This window comes from Saccoglossus kowalevskii, chromosome 3, assembly GCF_978046115.1.
Source record: "Saccoglossus kowalevskii chromosome 3, keSacKowa6.1, whole genome shotgun sequence".
NCBI classification, from domain to species: Eukaryota; Metazoa; Hemichordata; class Enteropneusta; family Harrimaniidae; genus Saccoglossus; species Saccoglossus kowalevskii.
Window position 1 is genome coordinate 40,890,927 of NC_140643.1, and position 19,110 is coordinate 40,910,036.

Below are 19,110 nucleotides of genomic sequence, written 5' to 3' on the forward strand. Positions count from 1 at the left end.
TATTACTTCCCACACTTTAAAAAGTACGAAATATCCGCCAGTCTCAACGTTGTGTGATACGATACGCACAAACATAAGTTGGCAATCATACAACAAGATTACATACAAGTTATTACATGACATCAACCGCCAATTTCAATAAAAGTACTCTCAGCAAATTTGAGATGGCCGGTCGTCACTCTCTAGACAATGGTACTGACATGATAACCTCGTTCATGATCGTGGATCTGAGTGATCCTCGATCAACGGAAATTACACATCCCCCATGATTTCCAATGGCCCTTCCTTCAAACATAGACTGGATTGCACACATAACAAATATGTTCACACGTTCGTATAAAACTATTTCATTGTTTTAAACAATCAATGTATTCTGTTACAGTGTATGCTCTGAGACCATTAAAGCATGGTTCATGGTATAACTGAAACAAGTCATAATGTACATTATGATTACAAACGCGATGCAACTGGAGTTGAATAAATACCAACTTACCCAAATGATAGGCAGTTGGTCACTTGTTCTTGAATCGTAATGTATCTAAATTTTATTAAAAATAATAATTAGAGAATTAGCACCACACTTAAGAATTTCCGTAAATGAAAAGTTTATCAGATTTAAAACCCATATATTGCTTGATTGTAATCTGTTGGAATTTGAAACTACTGAATTTACCTTTATAGATTTAGTGTCAGATTATGAAAATGAAATGCTATCACGAACTTGTCTAGAGTTCACTATATACTAATTAGGGCATTGTCTCCGGGTCCTGCTCTTCATCGCCTGAGTATAAGTATGATTTCAGACAACCAATTAGTTTGGTTGTTTGAGGTATGATTTGGTATAACTGGTAATCTTGACAGAACAACGAATTTTCGATGATGCAGCTAAGCCAAATTGTTGCAGTTCGTTATATGAGGAGCCATATGATGATTGACCATGATAGCAGGAATTGTGGAAATGTTTCCTGTTGTGGTCCCAGTCATGGTCATGGCTGTCACAGTGGTGACATAAAACTTGATCAATTGTGCAACCTCAGTGTAATGTTTATCTTTGAGTTGAAAAATTATATTTCTTGACAAGTTTGGAATGATTGTGGGTAGTTTTGGTTGTATGGTTGCCACATTGAGAATTTTCGACTCCATATACCCATGGTTCTTATCATGTATAGTGTCACCAATCTGATGTGGTACCCGCATACACGTATGACATGACAATTGCATTCAAATGTCTATGTCAATACGTGTTAACTTTCCCATGCTTATTACTTTAATGTTCACATTCCTACACCTATATGTAATATCTAATGTATTGTTTAAAGCCTAAACCATATTAACACTTTTATACACGCCGTGTCAAACGTCACCATGACTGTCTAGCACTCCTTATTTGGCATGTTAGTAAGTTCTAACCAGTCACGTTGACTTGTGCTAGGTGTCGTAGTGACGTCACGATATCACGTGGTTTCACTTATAAATAGGGGGAGCTGAGGTTATACGGGGGCGGAGGTTATACGGGAGCGGAGGTTATACGGGAGGTCTGTCTCTAGGCGTGGCTGTAAAGCCATCGCCTGGAAACCAAGTTTACACTTCACTGTATTATCACTGTATCTGATGTCTCCACGAATAAATATCCTGATTGTATCACCACTACCCCCAACAGTTCAAAATATAAGTCTGTTACATGGTGTTAGAATCAAACGCTCCGAAATCAGCTGAAATCGGTGCGGCTGACGGTGCCTTCACAGAAGCTAGCGAGTTATTCCCTACAAGACAAGACGCCCAATGCAGTTGGTGGAAAGCTACTTTGTACTTCGCGTGATCAAAGACGGTAACAGCGAAGCAACGACATAAATGACATCGCTTAACTTGAGGTGGAACAACAAGACAGGAAAACAGACATCATCGAACTACCCACGACCAGAGCGACACAACTTCAGCGAAGCCAACCCGTAAAATACTGCAACCAAAGCTAACCATATGTGACTGCACGGGAAGCAACCAACCAACCAAACAACTTGATGACAACGATCCTGCCGATGTCACAAGAAAAGCTCAACCACTGAGAAGTACAGAAACGCGCAGATGTGAGTTCAACTGAAGACTTTGACAACGCATTCAATGACTCATATGAACTTTTGTATATAAACTCTTTTTAGACGCAACTTTCCTATTCTAGCACAACTACACTTTTCAGATCATTTGCACAAGGTATGGTTTTGGGTATCTATTTTTTTCTTCTACTCGCATTGACTGTCTTTTATATCACTATATCACTGACTCATTCTGCTATATAGGTCAGCCATAAAACATTAATTATTGTGAATGCTCCAAGATTTTGCGAATTGTTCTTGTTGAGCACAGTGATTTCTGTATAATTATGCACCCGATTGTAACAAAATTTAATTTGACATGCTCCGTTTTGTTTTGCGGTGAACATCTCGTTGAGCACATTTCATTATGTTCATTGTGTGTGTAAATAATGTTGGCACCAACTTATTCAGGATTTCGATCCACGCAATATTATACTGAGCACAAGTTTGATCTCGTTAGTCCACGTATTATGCCCACAATTGTGACACACTTAATTTGACATGCTCCGTCTTGTTTTTTTTTTCGGAGAGGAATAACACGTTGAGCACATTATATGATGTTCATTGTGTGTGTATTTATGTTTGGCACCGACACATCCATTTTCTGGTTATTTTATTGTCAATAAGTCGATTTTTTATGTTTTTATATTACTTTACTATTTTATTTGTGATTTTTTTCTTTACGTAATTGTTAGCCACATATGTACTTTAAGGATTCTTGTTTTGAACATGCAAAAACCAGTTGCCATGGTATTTTACAACCAATAGAAAATACGAACCGAATGAAGTGAATTTTAAATCCTAGGCTAAATTTGTTTGACATTTGAGAAATATCGTTATTTTAAATTTTATTTTATGGCAACAAATACTGAATAATACAAATGCCACGTCGAATTCAGACCAGGCCATCGCTGCTCAGAGGCATATCTCAGAGATTTGTAACTACTGTTTGTTTGCTACGGAAGTGAGTCACATTCGGTTACCTGATGGATAACCTAAACTCGCTTTTTTTTCTTTTTTTTTAAGTTCTATTAAATATTGTACCACTGAGGCATGTTTTTTTTAATTTTCTCTAAGATAACACAAACTAAGCATACGGAGCAGAAAGAAATATAGTTAAGACATGATTAACGATGTAAGAATTAATCTACCTGAACAAAGGGAATTAGCAAAATAAGAATTAGAAAGAAAGACACCTTCTATTGTACTGACCATGATTTGATTGTTCTATTGTTGTGCGTATACTGCCATGGCTTCTTCGTTTCTACATTGTATTTGAATAAGATTCGATTTTTTATTTGTATTTGTAATTATTTTTCTATCAATATTTCTGTTATTTTTTTCCTAGCGTATGATTTGATATTACGAAAATGGGGACATTTTCATTTTTCGTTGGAAGGGACAGTGTCACCAATCTGATGTGGTACCCGCATACACGTATGACATGACAATTGCATTCAATTGTCTATGTCAATACGTGTTAACTTTCCCATGCTTATTACTTTAATGTTCACATTCCTACACCTATATGTAATATATAATGTATTGTTTAAAGCCTAAACCATATTAACACTTTTATACACGCCGTGTCAAACGTCACCATGACTGTCTAGCACTCCTTATTTGGCATGTTAGTAAGTTCTAACCAATCACGTTGACTTGTGCTAGGCGTCGTAGTGACGTCACGATATCACGTGGTTTCACTTATAAATAGGGGGAGCTGAGGTTATACGGGAGCGGAGGTTATACGGGAGGTCTGTCTCTAGGCGTGGCTGTAAAGCCATCGCCTGGAAACCAAGTTTACACTTCACTGTATTATCACTGTATCTGATGTCTCCACGAATAAACATCCTGATTGTATCACCACTACCCCCAACAGTTCAAAGTCTTATAAAGTGATTTTCACTCTAACAAGGGGTGGTTAAAGACGCAAATGTATGATTGTTATAATATATAACCGAAAAATATAACATCTTGCCACATGTTTCCTGTACAAATGGAATTATTCCCGTGAAAAGATTTTGACCATAATATTATTGATTGTATTTAATATCTGATTGTATGTTATTATATTTATTATCCATTCCATACTAAATAATAGTAATCTAATTGTCATACTAACACGACGCATGATTTTTACGACAAAGTAGCCATTAAGTTAAGTTCACTCACAAGTTCACTGCAGATGGATTGTTGGATTTGAAAAGAAATCCTCAAAAGTAGTTGGCGTGTGTGATAATTCAAACCAAGCCTTGTAACGACAATTGAACTTCTTACAGACTTGTCCACTTCCGTATGAAATTAACTGCATGTACCCCACACTCTCTGTTGATGAACGTGACATTGGGCAGCCAAGAAAACAGAAGCACATGGTTATATAACGAAATCTACGCTAGTAGATAATAATAGAGAGTGCACAGCGAGCAGAATGGTCATCAAATGTGGTGAATTTGTTTGTGTCCTAGAAAATCTAGTTCCCGCTAAGGCACTTAGTGAAATTGCACGCCCTCTGTTTATTCAAAAATACAATGACCCCCTGTTTTTCACCATCCAAAATTAGAAGAAAATGACCAGGCCATTGGCAAGGTAAACTCCACAAAGGACACGAGTCGATTGTTTATTTGCGATCGCTTTCCATTTTCGCAAGCAAAAAAAACAATAGTACTCGTAATCAAATGTAACCCATATGTTATAAATCTTATAAATCCTAGTTACTACAAGACGCATGTAAAATGCATCAATCGAATACCTTTTTCTTTATTTTCAATCAACCTATGTTTTTATTTAATATCGTTAATTAATTTTTTTGTTTTAGGCAGCAACCAACCTCGATACCCAGACACAGAAGAAAGTTTTACAGGTAGCAATGCATGATGGGGGATCACATGACCAAACGTGATTAGCGTCTAAAAGTTGGTAGGTACTTCCGGGCTCCGGGTTCGTGTTTTATTCATGGTTTCTGATTTACAGTTTTAGTGACAGGAAACTTTTGTAGGTGAGTAAATGTGTATTACCGTGACTATCCAACGAGCTTAAAAAAATACGATCACCATTGAGACAATGTACCCTGTATATTGTTGCGTGTGTGTCTTTCGACATTACACACGACAACAGGCACTTAGTTTACAAGGCCGAGGAAATGGCAAAACAGTATTGCAATGAACCCGGTTATTTCCGGGTTCATTGCAAGTAGAGGTTTTTCTTTTGTGAAATGACATTGAAATAATATTGTTCAACTCACTTTAAACTCATGCGAGGTTAAAAACGTGTTGTATTTCACTCTTCGATGGCGGCCCGAGGGAATGGGGTGGTGGCGATGATGAAAGTTTGTAATCCTAGTCTGGCTTAGCCGTGGTTTAACAGGGTTTTGACGACCGAACTTAGCCGTAGTTTCGCGGTTACATGATTTGACGATCGACACACCGACATACTAGTAATAAGATCACGGGGCAACGAAACACGACGGCAAGATATGTCCTTGTACATTCGTATCTTTAGAGGCTAGATCTGACTATTACAAACTCAAAAAGGGGCTGGGGCATGAACAAAAATGCAGCAGCATATTTTACTTATTTTTGTGTTTTTTTTCTTTTTGTTATTGGTCCCTAGATACTGTAATATACTTTATTCTAGCTGGAATTAACTTTCACTGAAAGACTTTTTTGGTGTTTTGTATGGAGTTTATTTTCCATGATTTTTGAGAGTTGAATGTAAAATATATGAAAAAACGGTTTATTCGCTGGACTTTATTTTCACTGAATCATCCCTTCCTCAAAAATAGGGAAAATAAATTTCAAGCAAAAATAAAGTATTTTACAGTAATTTTGTTTTGTTTTTTTCTGTGCAATTTTTTTTTTTCAAATTCTGCCATTGTCCCTTGAGATCTTCTAAATGGCCAACCCCTTAGATAACTGTGGGAAGAGGCATGTGATAATATTATATTAGTGGTTCTGATCTGATCTGCCAAGATTATGCTGTTTCTGTTGATGTATCTACTTGAATTTTGGAAAATTAAAAACACTTTATTTTATGCAAATTAGTCCAGTTGTTTTTTTTCAATCATTTTATGTCATACTATAATATAAATTACTCTGTTCATTTTTACTTCCTTTTGTATCAGTTGGCCTAATTCCAATTAGCCCTCAGGCAAGGTATGGGTGAGTGTTCATTGGTTGGAGGGGATGGTGTTGGGTATTAGTCCCACTTTGTTCAATATATTCATGAATGACCTTCCAGACTGCTTTAATAATACATGTGACAGTGACTCATCAATACTTAGTCACAAGTAAACTGCATACTTAAGTGAAAAAATGGGTTTCAAACTCAGTCCATGCCAATCTTATTTTTGTGCATTTTAAATCGAGGCTCCTCATTAGCTTCTCATTTGTATACCCAAATACCCCTGGTAACCGATGGAGGGGAACTTGCTGGTCAGCATTGCCAAAATGTGTTTATAAGGCACAATTCTTATTCAATTTTCTCATCTTTTACTAAATTGCCACTCCTGTGCTTCCTTGTCAAAGAACAGTGGACCATAATATACACATTATGAAGTTTATCATATAGGGTTGAGTTAGATGGGAAATATGTTCCTTCTAGTGAGCTGATCTTCGTGAACAACAACGTACTGCACAATCACTTGTATGGTGGTTGATGAAGTCGGTTGATGTGCTGACATATACATGTATTGCCACAACCTCTTTGTCTATGTCAATGTTTCCCAAGTTTGTCAAAATCGAGTTTGATGTCTGACTTGTCTGCTAGTTATTAGTCCCCGTTCGGACGTAGTCCGAAAACGGGGACTTATGGTTTGCCCTGTGTGCGTCCGTCCGTGATCACCTGTATCTCGGACATGCATGGACCGATTAAGTTCAAACTTCACTCATACATCACACATTATATGGGACATATGCACATGCATTTTTTTCATGATTCGATTAACGATAGCCGAATAGCGGCCATTGTAAGGCCGAAAATGCATCAAAATCGCACATTTTCACCATTCCGGACCCGGATCTCAGTTATGCATGGACAGATTTTGTTCAAACTTGGTACATACATTAAACATAATAGGACCTTGATGCACGTCATTTTTTTGGGGGGATCGGGTTTGAAATGGCCGACTGGCGGCCATTTTGTTTTAAAGAATTCAGTTCTGGATCCGTATCTGAGACATGCCTGGATTGATCGAGTTCAAACTTCACACACACAAGGTACATCATGTCACAAATATGTATGTGCATTTGTTTCATGATCTCATTAACGATAACCAAATGGCGGCCGCTTTAAGGCCGAAAATGCATTGAAATCGCACATTTTCACCATTCCGGACCTGGATCTCAGTTATGCATGGACAGATTTTGTTCAAATTTGGTACATACATTAAACATAATAGGACCTTGATGCACGTCATTTTTTTTTCCGGATCAAGTTCGAAATGGTCGACTGGCGGCCATTTTGTTTTAAAAAATTCAGTTCTTGATCCGTATCTGAGACATGCATGGATTGATCAAGTTTAAACTTCACACACACAAGGTATATCATGTCACAAATATGTATGTGCATTTGTTTCATGATCTCATTAACGATAGCCAAACGACTGCCGCTTTAAGGCCGAAAATGCATTGAAATCGCACATTTTCACCATTCCGGACCTGGATCTCAGTTATGCATGGACGGATTTTGTTCAAATTTGGTACATACATTAAACATAATAGGACCTTGATGCACCTCATTTTTTTTTCCGGATCAAGTTCGAAATGGTCGACTGGTGGCCATTTTGTTTTTAAAAAATCAGTTCTTGATCCATATCTGAGACATGCCTGGATTGATCAAGTTCAAACTTCACACACACATGGTACATCATGTCACAAATAGATATGTGCATTTGTTTCATGATCCGCTTAACAAAGCTGAATGATGGCCATTTTAAGGCCGAAAATGCATCAAAATCACGTATTTTCACAATTCCAGAACCGGATCTCAGTCATGCATGGATGGATTTTGTTCAGATTTAGTACAATCTATTGTACATATGCAGGTGCATTTCGGATCAGACCACGGAAAGTGGTCTGCAATTTCGGTCATGATCTGCTTTGAATGTATATGTCACTCAAATATGAACGGAACGGGGACGTGTCATTGACAATGACTTGTTTAGCAAGTTACTGGGTATGTTCATATACTAATGTATTCTATCGATCATCTAAGAAAAAAAATTAAAAATCACAATAAAAAATACTTGGTCACAAAACGCTGATGGCCCAAGCCCGGATTCTTACTCTCTAACTTATTACACAGATCAAGTTGCAAGAAAAAGATAACAGAAGTGTGAAGTCATCACTCAAGACCAATCACCAAACAATTCAGAAACTTTTAGACAGCGAAATTGAAAACATTTAGTAGTGTGCAAGTGTCAGTACTTGTCTTCAAATCCAAGTTGTTATATTATAAATTTGATGTGTTGTTTGGTGAACGAGGTAACGAGGAGTCCATTCCAACATTTCATTAATTTAGCAGATTTCAACCACTGCTGTTGCATCCCCGGATCGCTTGGAAGCGCATAAATACTCGCACTATTGCTATATGTATTTCTGCATTCGCCAATAACACAATGTTTAACCTTTGTAAATATGTTCGTACTTTTAAATGTGTTCGTACTAAAACTCTTCAAGAAAAATTCTTCGTTAATAGTATTGCTAAATGGTGCAAGACCATGGCTTCTTTTCATATTTTGACATTTGGTGCACTTTCACTTCGTCGACTGGCAGGATATATCTCAAATTTACTCAGATACGAGTAATCATTTTCAATAACTACTCATATCATTGTAACACAGCACAAAACCAGGATGGAAAATATGTGGGTGGGCACTTTAGAGGCACTTTAATGAAGGTATAAACAACCTAAAAAGGAAAAGACAAAAAACTATGTTTCTTCTGAAAAACAAAATTAATCACATGAACATTACATTTCTTATGTCACTTTTTAATAAGCTTATAAGACCAGTTACATATTACCTATTTTTATTACCTAGTGATATATCGGAGTGGATGTCCATCTCTCATTCTGCTGATTTGTGCATTTCTAAATACATAGCAAAAATGGCAATCCATGGTGAACTGGGGAAACTGAAATCATCAATAAGATGAATGGATTTTTGTCTCCCTAGTATGAAGCACACACAATGGGAGTCTTTGTCATTTGTGTGTATCTGTGCAGATATTTTGTTCCAACGATATCTTGAAAATGCTTCAATCAATGGTGATGAAATTTGGCTCAAAGATCATAAATACTTTAATGCAAGACTATTTCTAAAATTTTTCAAATCTGTTGTTGCTAAGTATGTTTTAATAATTTATACATGTATCAGTGCTCTAAAAGATGAGTTTTGGTGACTCATTTTTTAATTTTTTTTATTGGAGTCAAAATATTATGTTTAACAGTTGAGTTTGAATTTAAAAATGAAACAATCTCAAAATGCAACTGCTGCAGACTAAAAACAGAAACAAATAAATTATTGTTGCAATTTCTATTGTAAAAGGTTAAGTAAAACACTTTTGAAATGTTTCAGCCAGGAATATGTTCATGACTTTCATGATCTTAATTACTCCAAGAACAATCTCCTTCAAAAAATCGACCCCGTAATTTTTGGCGTCTTGTTGTAATTTATTATTCGTACCATCAGCTTCTAAAACGTTTACATTTACAGTGATGAATGAACAAATAAAACTTCTAAACGATCATTAAAGTTACGAGGTGACATAATTAACTTTGCGATGTTATACACCGGTTATACCAATAATTCCTCAGTCATGATGCCATGCAAAAAATTAGTTTTATTGGGAGCGATTAATTTCTATCACTCGACTGCTTTGGTAAAAAACACAGACCCACCATGTTTGTGACACATTAGTTGACCAGCATGTGTCCTTTGACGCCGATGGGTCAAGAATGCCATTAAACAATCAGAATGTCACATGGTAATGCGGGTAGAACCCAAAGTTTTCCGAATGGTAGTGATCATAAAAATTACATTGCAGAAGTAAAGCGATGTCGTATCATGATGTGATGGCATGGATTTAAGTTGAAAACTGCATGATGGGGCATAATTCCAGAAGATATACCTACACATTATGCAAATTAAAAAAAAAATATGCTAATTTATTCATGATGTAGCAGTTTCTGTGCTCATGAATATTCATTAATTTGTGGGTTAATACATTCTAAAAAGCACGACGAAGTGTGTGACCCTTGTTTTGACCCGACTGATTATGTGATGATTATGTGTGGCAGCAGTCGTCGTGCTGTGCATGTGCGACATTTGTGTTGATAAACATTGATTTTCCCACAATCCAATGCACTCTTCTGATGGAAATCGTGAGTACGATTTTTGACCTGGATGCAACATGCACTAATTACCACTCGTGACTCTTTTGATAACTTCCAATCACCAGAGAAATTACATAGTTAAGGATTAGTAACATCTCAGTTTGTAATCGTTGCCATTTTTGTTCGTATGAGACGTGCATACGTGGCGCAATGACCACTGGCTCTTTAGACTAGGATTTATTACCGTTATTATCATTATATTGTCACATGATGTTTCACTTCATTGGTAATTTGTATATACTAATTTGTATCTACGGTACCTAGCAAATGACTCTGATTGAAGGTCATGTATTTTGTGACGTCACAATTCGTGTGTAGGTACGGCTTCTGCAATTGTGCCCATGATGATTTTCGAAAGAGGTGATTAGTCATTTTTACAGTAAGTCTCAGAAGTATTGGGGCAGCCAATTTGCAAACTTGCTAGCAAATTTGCTAACTGCTTTGGTTTTGACTGGCCGGTTGGCTTTTGAATCTCGTCTTGCAGTCACGTCCACTTAAGGCGAATCTACATGTATGTAACAGTAGGGGACGATCCTCATACTTTAGGATCTAGTCAGCGACGGCCTCACAGTTGGATGGCGATTTTGCTTTCAAATATACCAGGGAAAGTGTTCTATGCCCTGCGTGTCGCCACAAAAACGACGAATGAGGTCGATTTTTCCAGCGGGTGGCTTATTGTTACCCCAACGAATCGTTTGAGTGTGAAAGTTTGTTATTTTCTCCCTGATTTGTAGGAAACTGTTTCTCAACTTGTCTATCTTGTCAAGATGGTTACCCTCATATAATAAATATCGGTGGATTAATCGTATTTATCATATCATCACTTGTATGCCAGCTGATTGTGGCCAGTTTCAGGTTCAAATTATTCAGGGGAATCCAGACATGTACCAAGCTGCGTAAAAACATTCTATGTCCCCTAATGCAATATAGACTCGCCAAGAGTGGACGCGATCACAAGCCAGCACCAGCGAGATTCGAAAGCCAACCGTTTAGTCAAAACCAAAGCAGTTAGCCAATTCACTAGCGAGTTTGCAAATTGGCTGCCCCAATACTTCTGAGACTTGCTGTAAAAGGTAAAAGAAGTCTTGAAAGATGAGTTTTTACATGATTCGTGATGATAACAATTCAAATGTATTTTAACCAATCACGCAGAAAACACCTTGCTTTTTCTTGAGCAGCATAAACAGATCCCGATCTCTGCTTTGACCATGTTATATGGGAGGTATGTATGGGGGTCTAAAAACTAACTCTGCGATGCGATTGTGCGACTCGCCGAATGTCGTTTATTGCACTCTGCGAAAGGGTCGCAGTGTCACTCTGCGAAGAGCACGATTCCCATTGGTTGGTTGGTCGAAAAGCACGAATCCCACACCGCATGCCTTATAGAAATGTTCAGTTTTAAATGGCTATTTCGCTGACTGCTCGCGAACTACGGCGGCCCCGCACACAAATTGAATGCTGAGGAGAACACTGAAGGCAAGTTGTTATTAAAGGTACATCAAGGATTACTCAGATTTATGAATGCAGTTTCTTGAGCATGTTTGAAACACAGTTTGGCTGCACTTGGACCTGGGTCAATGAAAGTAGAGTACATATTAATTCGATTGTTTGCAGATGTTCCATGCATTATTTTAACATGAGTATTTTATAATTAAATAACGGGGACTGTGACATTCATGTTTTGTTAATTGATACTTTTTGAAATATTTTATCTATAGGACAATTTTAAACTGAGTAGTGAGGATAACTTGATGAAATGAGATGAGCAATTGTATTAACCTTAACCTCAGACAACATAAAACAGACTGGCAACACTATTGTTTAGATGTGTCAATCGGCCTAATCCCTGATGAATGTGCATCTCTGCTATGCTGGTGTTTCACACTTTGCCGAATGGCAATTTAACACATCGGGAATCCTCTGTCTCGCATGCATTTTAGTCATTCTCTGTATTCAGTTCAGATCATCCAGAAACAAGAGAGTTTTACGTTGAGTTGCTGAATAATATATTTTTAGTCCAAATTGACCATATTTTAGGAAAGTAACAATTATTTGAGTGTATACATGTAGACTATCTTCATAGTAATGTTCTTTAATGTATAATTAAAAAAGGGAACGACTTTTACCGTAACACAGCAATTTTTCCTGATAGTTACTCAATTTTTCTAGGATAGTTCACGTTGCCATGTTTAAAAACAAAGCTGGTCTTATGTTATTTCATTTCACCGATCATGTATTAAACAGCCGTTAAAAATACGATACATCAGGGCAAAAACTGTACCAGTCAACTAAATCGAGGCAAAATATAACGGTCTCAAAATTATACTGAGGCGATGTTTTGATTTTGTACCTGTGTGTAGCAACGTCTCATCGAGAGAACGCTTTTTACTTACTTCCACCTGATTTATTTCCACTGCTATTCAATTTGACCTGCAACTGAATTGTATACTTTATTTTCTTGTGGACCTGTTTTATGAATGTCTTCGGGCCCGGAAGAATCACTGACGTAAGGAAAAAATTAAACTTTGGTCTGACCTTTCTAGTCACTTTCTGTTGAAACAAGTCATGCATTATCGCGTGACTTCGTGGACATTTTCCTTTCTCTCCTAGTTGTTTATGAGATTGAAACTTTAAACACGAGACACACATTAGAAAGAGTCTTATTTTAGAACCCTCTGCGCCAAATCCATCCATTCTTTGTATGTGCTTGGTATTTTATGTGGGACATATGCACATGCAGTGGTTTAGCGATTACATCCAAGATGGCTGACTGGCAGACATTTTGTTTCCAGAAAATGTGATATCTTATACGTGTTGAGATACATGTCCGTAAAGATTTGTTTCGCAGTTGGACCCAAAATTGCCGACTGGCAGCCATCTTGTTTTTTAGAAAAAGTATCCATAACTTCAAATTATACATGTTAGTATGCATGTCCATGACAATAAGTTTCACAGTCAGATCAACGATGGTCGAATGGCAGTCATACCTGTTTTGGTCATACGTGTACAACTACATGTATATCTCTTTCACTTACATATATTACTGTTTTCATGGATATTTAGCACATGTGTGATGTATAGATACATATTCTTTTTGCGATTTGATTAAAGATACCTGTACGTACACATTTGCATGATGATTTGTTTTATGATTGGATCAAAGATGGTCTATTGTGGGCTATTCTTTTTGGCCATAATACTTCATTTATGATACCCAAGTCTCATTTTTGTCGCATTCATCATAAAATTTACACACTTACACTTACACACACTTGTATGTTTATTTGTCGGTTGTATTAAATGTACATATGCAAAAAATAAAAACTAATTGAGAAAATCAATGTAATGAAAGATATTTTTGGCTGTTTACACCTGTTGCTGAATTATGTTCTGATATTATGAACAGATTTAATATCCTGAGAATTTTGTATGTCTGAAATTTTGTAGCAGTGAAAATTCACTGAGATTTTCACAGTTTTGGCTTCACAAATACCAAATGTGAAAATTCCTACCATCAAAAATTAAATCACTATATGGTACATATGAATCTCTGTCAATGATTGGAATTTGCTAAGTTATGGATCATGGAAGTGCATGTATTGAAAGTATATTATGCAAATAATTTTTTTTTATTATTTCAGATCAACTATGAATAGCTATTCAGCATTATTGTGGTACTTGTGTTCTTCTCTCATTGTCACATCTGTGGATAGTTTTTTTCATAATTCTCTGGTATTTAGTCACATGACTGTATATGACATCACTGGTGACGTATACATTGGTGGTGTTGATTACATCTACAGACTTGATAAAGATTTACAACACATCTCCAATATAACAACTAAACCTGATGATGGAACAGATAACTATAATAAAATATTATCAATTAACTATGATGATAATAATCTGGTTACTTGTGGCAGTGACCATGGATATTGTCAAATTAGAAACTTGACTGATTTATCAGTGTTGGGTACTAGTATTATATATGTTGCTGCACCTACTGCGGAAGACTCTACTGTGGGATTTGTAGCACCAGGTTATGATGATAAACCTATGTTGTATGTTGGTACATCAAAACGAGAATATGCTAATTATGGGGATGAAGTTGTGAGTGGAAGAAAATTGACAAGTAATTTGTTCTTAGAAGCAATAAGTAGTATAACTATTAAAGAAGAAGATCATGGACCAGACATTGTGAACTACATTACTGGATTTAGCTATGACAGATTTAGTTACTTTCTGACTGTACAAAAATTAGGTACATCTGATGAATCATACATAACAAGAATTGTACGTGTATGCCAAGAAAGGAATGACTACTACTACAACTCTTACACTGAAGTAACGTTACAGTGTAATGGCCCTGATGGTACATCATACAATCTACTACAAGCAGCCCATGTCATGAGACCAGCATCAGATCTAGCTACATCACTATTATTGGAGGACGGTGAACATGTACTATTTGGTGAGTTTGCCAGAGGAGCTACACCACAGGATTTAACACCATTACAACAATCTACAGTGTGTATGTATAAAATGTCAGAAATTCAACAAGCCTTCACTAATGCTATAAATGGATGTGTTCATGATGGGGGATATGAATTAGATTATATCTCAAGTTCAGCATGTCCTGACCCTGGCCTTGGAGATGATATTATACCAGTAAGTGTACAAATATTTCACTGATATTATGCACAGCTGTGTGTGCTACAATACTGACTGTATTTTTTAAGCAAATAACACCGAATAAACGGCAAGGTAAAGACTATGTCTAATTATAGTAAATACGTACTGCATGCGTGACTCGAACCGGCGCTCGCGTACGGCACCTAATCGCCTAGCTTCACGCCACTACACGTCTTCCCTTCGGCGAGCGCCGGTTCGAGTCACGCACGCAGTACGTATTTACTATAATTAGACATAGTCTTTACCTTGCCGTTTATTCGGTGTTATTTGCTTACTTTACTTCCTATGTCGACAGCAACTATGAGTTTAAAATTATTTCTCAGTACTTATTAGTCCCCGTTCGGACGCAGTCCGAAAACGGGGACTTATGTTTTGCCCTGTGTGCGTCCGTCCGTCCGTGCGTCCGTGATCACCTGTATCTCGAACATGCATGGACCGATTAAGTTCAAACTTCACTCATACATCACACATTATATGGGACATATGCACATGCATTTTTTTCATGATCCGATTAACGATAGCCGAATAGCGGCCATTTTAAGGCCGAAAATGCATCAAAATCGCACATTTTCACCATTCCGGACCCGGATCTCAGTTATGCATGGATGGATTTTGTTCAAATTTGGTACATACATTAAACATAATAGGACCTTGATGCACGTCATTTTTTTTTTTGGATCGGGTTCGAAATGGCCGACTGGCGGCCATTTTGTTTTAAAGAATTCAGTTCTGGATCCGTATCCGAGACATGTCTGGATTGATCAAGTTCAAACTTCACACACACAAGGTACATCATGTCACAAATATGTATGTGCATTTGTTTCATGATCTCATTAACGATAGCCAAATGGGGGCCGCTTTAAGGCCGAAAATGCATTGAAATCACACATTTTCACCATTCCGGACCCGTATCTCAGTTATGCATGGATGGATTTTGTTCAAATTTGGTACATACATTAAACATAATAGGACCTTGATGCACGTCTTTTTTTTTTTCGAATCAAGTTCGAAATTGCCGACTGGCGGCCATTTTGTTAAAGAATTCAGTTCTGGATCCGTATCCAAGACATGTCTGGATTGATCAAGTTTTAACTTCACACACATATGTTACATCATGTCACAAATAGATATGTGCATTTGTTTCATGATCTGCTTAACAATAGCGGAATGATGGCCATTTTAAGGCCGAAAATGCATCAAAATCACGTATTTTCACAATTCCAGAACCGGATCTCAGTCATGCATGGATGGATTTTGTTCAGATTTAGCACAATGTGTTGTACATATGCAGGTGCATTTCGGTCATGATCTGCTTTGAATGTATATGTCACTCAAATATGAACGGAACGGGGACGTGTCATTGACAATGACTTGTTCACTGTATTTTTTTAGCTCCGCTGTCGACTTTGTCGAGCGGAGCTTATCATATGAGTGATTGTCCGTCCTCGTCGTCGTCCGTGTCAATGTTTTACTTTTTTGACTTCTTCTTCTTGGTGTACATAACCTTGGGTAGACCTCTCTCAGATTTGTTCATTTCATGATGATATCTTCAATTCTCTAATTTTGGTGAATATTTTTGTCATTTTTGGTAAAAAGTGATATTTTCAACTTCTTGTTAAAAACCGCATGTCCAATTGCGTTGATATTACATATATAGTACTACATGTGGACCTCTCTCAGATTTGTTCATTTTGTAATGATATCTTTAATTCTCTAATTTTGGTGAATATTTTTGTCATTTTTGGTAAAAAGTGATATTTTCGACTTCTTGTTGAAAACCGCAAGTCCAATTGCTTTGATATTACATATATAGGTACTGCATGTGGACATCTCTAAGATTTGTTCATTTTGTAATGATATCTTTAATTGACTTCCGTGTGCGAAGCACAAAAAGGGAGTCTTTGCAGTTAGTGTGTCTGTCTGTGTGTGTGTCTGTCTGTGTGTGTGTCTGTCTGTCTGTCTGTCTGTCTGTCTGTCTGTGTGTGTCTGTTCCATCGATATCTCAAGAACCAATGTTCGGATTTCAATGAAACTTGGTATATAGCTTGTCTGGGGCAATGCGCAGATTTGATTAGTTTTTGGTTGACATTCATGCATATTAATGAGCTCATCTGCATAATAATGTGTGAATTTTAAGCTATTTCAGTTATATCTCAAGAAGCATTAAAACGATTTTCATGTAACTTGGTAAGAATGTTACTAATGATTGGCTGCTGCAATTCATTGTTGTATTTTACATTTTAATTAAAATTTAGCATTTTTTATGTATTTTTTTATTATTTTTTTTACATTTTTTTCTGCCCAATTGCATGAATACAACTAATAAGAATCGGTGAGTGGACTAATTTGCATAATGATGCGCATGCGTATTCTATTTTTTATGACCAGCAATTTATGGTGGTGTCAGCCATTTTGTTATTTCCAGTGTGTTGTACAAAAACGAAGCAAGCGCTCGGGAGAGGAAATGTATCAGTTTACATTATGAAAAGGTCTAAGAAATTACATGTATGATTTTTAGTCCTTTGGACCAACGGTCCAACGGACTAATACTATCACAATTTGTAAGCCATAGGCCGTAGGCCGTAAGCCGTAGGCCGTAGGCCGTAAGCCGTAAGCCGTAGGCCGTAGGCCGTAGGCCGTGTGCTGTAGACAAAGATATCTCAAAAACCCTTCAGTCTATTTTTCTGAAACTTGGCATTATGATAGCTTGTGTGAATATCTCCAGGGCATTTTTTTTTATTTGGCTTGAATCATTTTAAAATTACTTTTTGGCCCAAAAACCTTCCAAAATCAGGCTTTTCTAGTGTAGGTACTCTCTGTCCAATTATCATACATGGTGAGTGGCACAATTTGCATAGTAAACATTTTGCGTTATTTTTTCTGATACACACTTCTTTTATCAAATTGTGGTTTCATAATAAAGAATGTATATTATTTGATGTGTTCATGTATGTTGTGATGGTTTATCGCATAAATTATTCGTTTAATGATAGATTAAATAGTACTAATTCGAATTTATCACGCATGCGCAGTTACGCATAAAATCACCATTGGACGATATGGCAGTGTGATTCGATGTCTCAAATTTCGCTATGAAAATTAAAGTATAATAATTGTTTTGATAGAATACAATGCGTGATGTGTATTTGTGATTACATGGGCGCTGTCTTAATAAAGTAGTGTGTGTTATTGGACGAATTGAACACTTGCTGCGCTGTTTTATTGCACGAACTGGTCACTGACAGGCAACAACCAGCGGCTATATCCATAGCTGCGGTTCCATAGCTCTTTTGTACGACTGACAACTGATTTTTACATTTTTATTTATGTTCGTAGTATGGTTTTGTATCTTGTCAGTCATCTCTGGGGACGACTAATACCGTTGAGCAATAAAAAAAGACGTGCGCCGACAAGAGAGCTATGAACCACATACGGCTATTCATCGAATCACGATGGAATAATTACACGAGGTTACAGGAACGTGTGTTCAGGGTTAACCTCGATACATAGCCCTGAGTACAGTCCTGTAGGTTGGCCTTCTTCCGCTGATCATTCGGTCCGTGGGGACCGAATGATCAGCGGAAGAAGGCCAACCTACAGGACTGTACTCAGGGCTACTCGATACAATGCTAGTAATAACTCCCAGCGTATCCCGGGTGTCTTGCATCATAGAGTGCATTTAGAAGATAAGTATGTTTTTTTACGGCGTGTCACTGAGAAAATATTAAACCGGTACTGATAGTGCGACATTGCACCGAGTACCGTCGCATCGCCTGAGCGTACTAGCGTGGATGGTCTGTGCGAATGCACATGAAATCGCAATGCGGTCAATCATGTCAGTCGTGTCTGAGCGCAAACATTTTATTCAACATCATCAGAAGGTACTGACATGTTTTACGGAGTTTAACTGAGAGAATATTACTAACAGTATGACATT

The 19,110-nt window shown here is 37.1% G+C and overlaps 1 protein-coding gene across 1 annotated transcript; it reads left to right on the forward strand.

The window, feature by feature from the left end:
- Positions 1–4,980: 4,980 nt before the first annotated feature.
- Positions 4,981–15,173, forward strand: LOC100367528 (plexin-A4-like). Its single transcript, XM_085497507.1, has 2 exons — positions 4,981–5,085; positions 14,123–15,173. Exon 2 carries the CDS (start codon positions 14,130–14,132, stop codon positions 15,171–15,173), a length of 1,044 nt encoding a protein of 347 aa, XP_085353633.1. The 5' UTR covers positions 4,981–5,085; positions 14,123–14,129.
- Positions 15,174–19,110: the final 3,937 nt, after the last annotated feature.